The sequence below is a fragment of the Cucurbita maxima genome, unplaced genomic scaffold, assembly GCF_002738345.1.
Source record: "Cucurbita maxima cultivar Rimu unplaced genomic scaffold, Cmax_1.0 Cma_Scf00009, whole genome shotgun sequence".
NCBI classification, from domain to species: Eukaryota; Viridiplantae; Streptophyta; class Magnoliopsida; order Cucurbitales; family Cucurbitaceae; genus Cucurbita; species Cucurbita maxima.
The window spans coordinates 2,041,585-2,049,895 of record NW_019272025.1 but is presented as its reverse complement, the minus strand read 5'-3'; the positions used below and the strand labels follow the sequence as shown (position 1 = coordinate 2,049,895).

At 35.3% G+C, this 8,311-nt stretch overlaps 1 protein-coding gene across 1 annotated transcript; it reads right to left on the bottom strand.

Annotated features, from left to right (window-relative positions):
• Positions 1–318: 318 nt before the first annotated feature.
• LOC111484248 (polyadenylate-binding protein RBP47-like) lies at positions 319–7,475 on the bottom strand. Its single transcript, XM_023130770.1, has 6 exons — positions 6,872–7,475; positions 5,572–6,052; positions 4,373–4,452; positions 4,169–4,299; positions 1,385–1,481; positions 319–652 (listed from the first exon to the last, which is right to left on the bottom strand). Exons 1-6 carry the CDS (start codon positions 7,232–7,234, stop codon positions 509–511), a joined length of 1,296 nt encoding a protein of 431 aa, XP_022986538.1. The 5' UTR covers positions 7,235–7,475; the 3' UTR covers positions 319–508.
• Positions 7,476–8,311: the final 836 nt, after the last annotated feature.

Below are 8,311 nucleotides of genomic sequence, written 5' to 3'. Positions count from 1 at the left end.
AAAAAAAAAAAAAAAAAAAGTAGAAAAGCAGTAATTATATATATCATTGATTTACAAAGCATCCAATGTTGAACCTGCACGAATCTGGAACAGGGCAACAATTCTAAGGACCCCATGTCGTTAGAATATTATTTTAAGGATTATGGTTCAAAGCATCTATATAGTAAAAAATAATAATAATAAAAATAAAAATATAATTATAATCTGTAAATTAACTTTAAAAAAAAATAAAATACCCCCTCAGCCAAGAAAAATCAACCCGCATACCCCAAAATTGTTCAGCAGATGAGCTAGCTACAAGCAGTCTAATCTCAAGCATGACTCGAGCAAGGCAGTAACTAATAATGTTATGAAGCCATATAATTCAGCAAATAAAGATTCAGCTAACCACAACTTAAATAAGTTCTCGCTATTACCAAGTCAATGTATATATTGATAGCTAATAGATCTGTGTTTTGAATGCTCAGATTTTAGTTTGACGGTGGCAATGGCAATGGCCATGTCCTTCTCAAGATGTCCCATTGACTGCGGCAGCTGCGGCATGCATGTTTGCGTCCTGATGCTGTGGTATAGAGTAGTAACCACCATAGCCACCATAGCCTTGCCCTCCATAACGTCCCCCATTCCATTGGTTATTAGAATCACCTCTCCACTGCCAAACATTAAATCAAGAGGAATAAGAATAGTATAAATGGTTGCCGTTCGTCATCAAAAGGCTATTGAAGGTCAAATACCCTAAAAAAAATGTTTTCATAGTAGCTAAGAACAGATTTACGATTATTGCTGCTAAAAGAGAAGTCAAAGAAAAAGATGCCAGAGGACTGACAATGTGCAATAAATCAAAAGGTTGAAGAAACTAACTACCAACAGTATAATGCAATGCCTTCATGACAAAGGTCAAAGATATGGAGAGAAGGCAAAAAGAAAAAAAAAACGAAAAAAACAGGTCCCTAGATGATTCGGCATCAAGTAAACAGATTTTCAAAATCAATGTTCAAATGTTCAATAATTTACTCTCTAAATGTATAAATTTCCCCAGTAATTCTTTTTATGTCAATTAATCCTTTTGTTCAATAAAGGTCTTATGTTCAAAGTTGCCTAAACAGGTTCATCAGACCTTGGGAGTATCAATAATTCCATTATGTATTCAATAATTGTCTAATAATGTCATGATATTTTTTCCAGTAACAGACCCAAGAATAGAGGGAAGATGGGATATCCCCACTCCAAACAAGTGTTGTAATTCCGTATGCATGGTCATCAAATCCCATTTCTCCTATTTTCTAAAGGTTCTAGACCATACAACAACAACTAGTAGTCTAAAAATATTCATAAGACGAGTAAAACAGGACAAAGCTTTAAAACGAAAAATACATAATCAAACCTGCTTGTTCCCTGTACTGCGACCCCAAGAAAGACGAACAGTTTGCTTGCCGATAACTGTACCATTCAGTCCCTGTATTGCATCCTCAGCATTCTTTCTACAAAAAAGAGAAAAATACGTGCAAAGATAGGTCATGTGCTGTCCATTAGTACCCACGAATACAGTGTTTCAATTTTCTTTGCATGTAATTGGATGAATGTGTTTGTTTAAATCAAGCTGGAATAAGTACTATAAAAACCAAAGCTAAATATTTGTTTAAAGACCAATAATTACATCGCTATGAATCTAGCCGTTAGCCAATACAATGCTTAGAATCCTCAAAAAAAAAAAAAATTAGTGCTGCATTAGAGATTGGTTATCTCTACACCTTGCCCTGAGTGCACAAATCACATAAAATTGTAGTTTAAAGAAACATTTAAGTATGAGAATGGATAGCGTCCATATAACCTCATTTTAAAGAAACATTTATCCAAATAACTTGTAGTTTAAACAACTATGAAATATATTCATACAAAACAACAAAATATAGTTTAAAATTTAAACCAAAAAAACCATTTTCAGAAACATCACTCAGCAGTCAGCAGTTGTCAATTTGAAGGAAGATAGGATATAGGACCAGTATTTGTTGGCAAAGGGGCAATCGAGGAATAGGCTGCCTTGTGTCTGTCTTTCATGCACAAGATAAGATACACTCATACACCATCCTAAAGAGAGAGCTCATGTGGATATCTCTTCTGAATCATATCGTGTGTGTTAATAGCGTTCTGTCACAATTAATGTCCCATAAGAAGAACTAAACCTTTTTCAGGTCCATGCATCCGAAAGTTCACTGAACTCTATAAAGAGAAAAGCAAGAACAACCGTGCTTTTGAATCAATTCACTGGAAAGGGAAAAAATCAAGCAGAAGCTGGAAGGTTCTAGGGGCCATCTGGATCATCTGAGGGGTAGAATGATGATAGCAAATCTGATAGGAAAGCCCACACTCAGTATCTTCCTCCAAGAAGAGTTTTCAAAAGTTGAGATCCTAATCATGCATAGGGTGTTCCATGTATCTGTGATAGTTTCCTGGTGGAGGGAGAGGAGTCTAGGAAACACAAGTGCATTTCTAATCTACCAGTCTAGTCAAAAGCTGGCAGAAGAGCCGTTGGGCTCTTATTCGATCCTTAAGCCTGAGAATAGACTTTTAATGACCCTTAGACGAGGTGCATACATATAAGTCCAGCCAAGTGTTGATGGGTAAGAGCCAAATTTGTCCATGATGACTCTTCTACATAGGTATTCTTTCTCATAATGTACCTAAAAACTCATGAATGTCACTTTTATGATTGTAAGAATAGCCTCCTTTGGAGATATGACTTTCTCCATTTTTCAAGCTTGTTATCTATTATATCAGCAATAGGGGCCTAAAAGAAGATGGAGCAACCACTAGTGCCAACCTTGCAATGAAATCTGCCTACATCAGCTTTGAAGGATGAATGAGTATTATTTATCCCCCATAAAAAAATTTCAATGCTCGATATTAAGCTCTAAAGCTTCCTTAAAGATGTTGATGATATGATATTAAAGAGGGTTTCTTTTCATCGAAAAAATCAAGCTTTCATAAAGAAAAATGAAATAAAATAGTACGAAATTTGGTAAGACCGAAGGAGAAGCTTTAAGAGAAGAGTCTACTAAAGCAATCTGCCATATCGATGGTGAGGAATGGAGAAAGGGGGTCACCTTTTCTGACACCTCTTAAAGCTAAGATTTTATCAGGCTTGTCATTAATGACGTTGGAGAAGTTGGCACCAGAGACTCATTTACTATAAAAAAAAAAAAAAAAAAAAGGCACAACCTTTGGTGTGAAGAACTTTATCTAAAAAGTTCCAATCAACTTTGCCATTGCCGTCTTTAAAATTTATAAAGAAACAAGCTCCAGATTATGTGCAATCAACCTGTAATTGCGAACTGAAACCATCCAAGCACGCACTCCAAATAAAAACAATAGTTATTATTTTTCTAAAAAAAATCTATGAACTTCATTGGACAAATGAAATTCTAGGAGGGGAAAGAAAAAATTCATTTCTTTAGAAGGAATCTCTTTGATGGATAATTAGGGAATGGGCTTGACTTGGTTCTCTCACAAGTTGGAGCTTGTTTTTGTAGACCAAAATGATGGTACAATTACAAAATTCGAGGATAGAGTTTATAATCTGGCAGATTTGGCAACTTTTTCTACAAAACCTGGTGAGGGCAAGCTTGATCAGTATATTTCAGCCAAGTTGATTTGAGACGGAAAAAGAAGTAAATTTTACGGATGTATTTTTGTAGGTTAACCACTTCCGCCATCGTGTTCGGCAGCTCACTTTAGGAACAAGGTAAAAGGTAGCTTGTTGTATGAATAAAGAACAAACACCTATGTCCGGCTTGAGTGCCAAGTTTACAGATTCAAAATAGAGAGCCTTATGCAACATATTTGGTAACTAGTCTAAGTCAATCTGGTTTTAAAAAAATGTTCCACTTGCCATAGCTTTTTAAATATATAGCTACAATTATTATAATAAAGAAGTACATATCTACAATTATTCTAGAAAAGCAGGCTACCTAATCAAAATATCCTAAAAGAAGACGCAGGCATATATAGGTCATAAATCTCAGACCCAATGAGGCCAGCTACTATAGCAAGCCAAAACTGACTGCTACTTCACGGGTCAATCCAACTTGGGCCAGAGTAACCTTCCCAATTTGTAACCTCTAATTCTTTAAAGATAAGATAAGCATGGCAGCTGCATGTTTAACAATACCTGTTGGCAAATTGCACAAATCCACATCCTTTTCCAATCGGGATTTTCACAGAGACAATCTCACCAAATTTAGAGAAAGGTTGCCTGAGATCTTCGTCACTAACATCAGAATCAAGGCCACCAACAAATATCTGAGGTAGCACAAGTTGGTTAGGCATGTATTGGAAGAGAGAAATAATATGAGACAGGGAAGGATAGACTAACAGTCGTGTTGTTCGATTCACCATCTGATTGTGAACCCTGAACAGCCATGCCATTTGCATGTCCACCAGCCAATACCAAAGCTAAATAAATGAAACACAGAAATAGGCATCAGAATCAATGTCTAAACTCAAACTCAAATATATATTGAAAACACAAACTTCATTTTCAGTCACATCTACACCTTATAGCTGCAAAATAAATTAAACAGTAGAACGTCTTCTACACAAGAAGTATATAGCAAATCTATGTTCATAATTCTGATGCCTAAAATCCATTCATGAAAATGAAAATATTACTAGGACAGATGCCAAACCATGCACATGTCAGATGAAAACATCGAACTTTTATTCTTCATCCTCTAGCTGACATACAGCCAAAAGACACTAATACTGGCCAGTAGGCTGGTTCCCTAAAGTTCTCAGAGAAATGATGTTTTACTTATCAGTGCAACAGGAGGGGAAAGATGAAAATAAAAGAAGATTTCAAGAAAAACCAGTACCAAAAAGTTACAATACGATCCAACTTGGGTATCAGATAACAAAGAATAATGTGACAAAAAACATGACTAACAGAATAATAGATCCACAGACAAAATCACTGGTATCCATCAATAGTCTCGAAAATCACTAATGCTGAAACTGTTTAGCATTTAGAGGATGGAAAGATTTAACAAATAGCACTGGGTTAAGGATACAAAATCCTGCAAATGTTGCTATAGCAGATTTTGTACTCTAAAAGTGTACAACTTGTATTGCAAGGTATATCCATTGATAAAGATATATAAATGGAAATACGGAAATCCATCAAAAAGGAAGAAATAAAATGAAAAATAGAACCCTAGCCTCAGAACCATCCCTCATTTTGTCGCTGAACTAATTCCATGAAACTAGAAGAATGAAATAGGGAACCGTTTGCAAACAATTCTACTGCTAACTGTTAAACTTCTGTAACGACCATTAACAACTTTATATTAATTATTGTAGTTGCTAAAAAAACGGGACAATTTTGAATGATAACTTTTTAATTACCTCTTTGGGATCTTTTTTATTCTTTGTTTTTTAGGTGTGTGTTAGGGATGGAGACATATTAGTTCATTCATTCATGAAGCTGGTAATAGAGATGGTTAATGATGATTTAAAGACTTTCAATTCCTTAGGAACAACAACACCCACAGTAATGCAAGAAAAACCAAGGCTAACCTTGTGATGAATAACCTTGTTGATATCCAGATGCTTTCTTTGGTGTTGCAACACCAATGCGCATGGGTCTACTTGAACAATATATCCCATTCATTTCAGTGACAGCCCTTGTCCTTTCACTTTCATCACCAAACCTGACAAATCCGTAACCTTTTGAACGACCTGAATTTGAATCAATAACAACCTTGGCTCCCTTAACAGATGTGTATTTACTAGAAAAAGTTTCTTGCAGCATAGCATCAGTTACATCAGCAGCCAAATCACCAACAAATATAGATAGGTCAGACCCAGTGTCCGGTCGCCTATCACTTCCACTAAAGGTTGCCCAATTGAGACGAAAAGGCAGATCTGTGTTAGGCATTATAGCTCCATTATAATTCTGCAATACCTTATCAGCTGTTGCATGCGAATAGAACTCAACAAATCCATAGCCCTCAGATTGACCAGTTTGCTTATTGCATATAACCTTAACAGAGAAAACCTGAAGCAAACAGAAGACACACAGTTCAGTCAACTAATGATCAAAAAAAGATGCTCATGATGGAGATTGAATTAGACCAGGGGAAATATAAAAGACAGTCTGCAGCTATCCATCTAATCATTGACCAATAAACCAGAATCAGAAGCAAGCAATATGTCACTCAAGAACACTGCACGGACGAATTAAGAATAATGGTAAATCAATACCATACACTAACTCCTTCAAAAGAGTAATGACACTGAAGACCAATCACACATTGTTTGATGAAATTCAGCCTCAAGTTATTTTAAGACAAGAAACTAAGAAACGAACACACGTTATTTCAATTTAAACTCAATAATACACTTTACTTTAATTTAAATTCATGACATCATGAGGAAGGAAACATAAACTCCAATAGTATTGCAAACCTTGTGATCTATTTGCGTCGATCATTATGATGTCAAAGAAGAATTGAAAGGACAAATCAAGGACAAACAAACGGTAATTAACAAAGCGCAAAAAAAGAGATGCTCATACAAAAATAAATCAGTCTAGGATTTGTCCCCTCTTAAGTAACAATTCTGTTCGCATTGGCGAGTCTTGTTTTGGACCACCAATCTAATTTCGGAACAATATAAGATGCAGCAATAATAATGCCAACAATCACAGATTCACAGACTTCAAATCAATTATATAACGCGTAAGCACGAAAAAAAATAAAGAAATCCGATCGATCTCTGTACAGAAAGCCGCAAAACGATCGAACAGAAACTAGAAGAACGAAAATAGGTTGAGAATCGTAAAAAGTAAAAGCTCGATACGATAAGTAAGTTAGACCTCGCCGATGTGAGCGAAACAATTGTGGAGATAGGTCTCGTCCATCCAAGGCTGAAGATCACCAATCCAAAGCGTCTTAACCTCGTCCGTGGACCCCTGTCTGCGAGGTCGCTGCGACTGAGCTTGCTGTTGCTGCTGCTGCTGCAACGGCGGCGGCTGCTGTTGATAAGGAAGGTGAGAATACGTCATGTAATGCTGAGGAGGGTACATCATCATCTGTTGTTGATGCATCATGGCCATGGCGGCTGCGGGGTACTGCATCGCCATCCATTGCTGTTGATACTGTTGTTGTTGTTGAAACCATTGTTGGTGGGGGTGGGGGGCCTGGGGATTGAGATCAGCTCCATTGGACGGCTGGGCCATGATCTTCAAACAGTCTCCGTATCCGTCCGTATACGTATACGTCTCCTTCTCCGTCTCCGTCTCCTTCTTTCTTCTCTCTCCGACGACGAGATTAAGCGAGAAACGACGGCTCCGGTTGGATGCAAAGGAGTAAGACCAGGTTGGAGAGAGAGAGAGAGAGAGTGATGCTGTTGAAGGAGAGAGAAAGAAAGGAGAGAAAGAGGAGGAGATTGGGAATGAGAAAGAGGTTTTATTGTGAATGATAGGTTACAATAAAATAATAAAATAATATAATGGGAGAGAGAAAGAGAGAGAGGAGGCGGTGGTGGCCACGGTGGTGGATGGTGGATCTCCGCCGGTAACTTTACAAAAATAAAAAAATAAAAATTATAAAACAGATTTCAAAACCTGAATGGAAAAAGAAAGGAAAGAGGAAGAAGATTGGTTTGCCCTAAAAATGGCCTTCAATTCAAAAAATTAATTCAAAAAATTATATATTTTAAATTTTCTATCCGAAAATTTATGATCCATTCAAATATGTATCTAATAACAATTAGTTATTAATTAGTTATTAACTTTTTATCAAAAATTAAGTTATGGAGATCTCGAAAATATATTTAAATTATATTTTTAATAATATGTTTAGAGGTATTTATTAAAAAAATGACGTAAGTAATTCCGTTCAAATAGTAAATGATGACAAAAATAAAATATTTGTCGCATTAAATAAACTACTTCGGACGTTAAGATTATATTATCCGTCTCCATTCCATCATATCTGTCCAAAGTAAATTATTAAATTGTAATAAATTTTGAATTTTTAAAAAGATTCGTTAAATACTATATTATATTTTTGCTTATAAAATGTAATTGAATTTATTACGATATTTTATTATTTTATTTTCACAAAAACTATATTGAAAAAAAAAATCATCTATTAAAATATTATTTTAAATAATTGATAAATTTTTTAGGTGATTTCGTAAAATATTTACCGTTAATTTACCAACAAGAAACCGTAATTTTTCAACCTATTTGTTAAGTTTTTATTAAAAAAAAAAAAAAAAAAAAAAAAAAAAAAAAAAAAAAAAAAAAAAA

Coding starts and splice junctions, on each gene's coding strand:
- LOC111484248 (XM_023130770.1), bottom strand. CDS start 7,234: ATGGCCCAGCCGTCCAATGGAGCTGATCTCAATCCCCAGGCCCCCCAC. Junction 4,300..4,372: donor GTGAATCGAACAACACGACT/GTTAGTCTATCC, acceptor GTGCTACCTCAG/ATATTTGTTGGTGGCCTTGA. Junction 653..1,384: donor GCAGTACAGGGAACAAGCAG/GTTTGATTATGT, acceptor AATGTTTGGCAG/TGGAGAGGTGATTCTAATAA.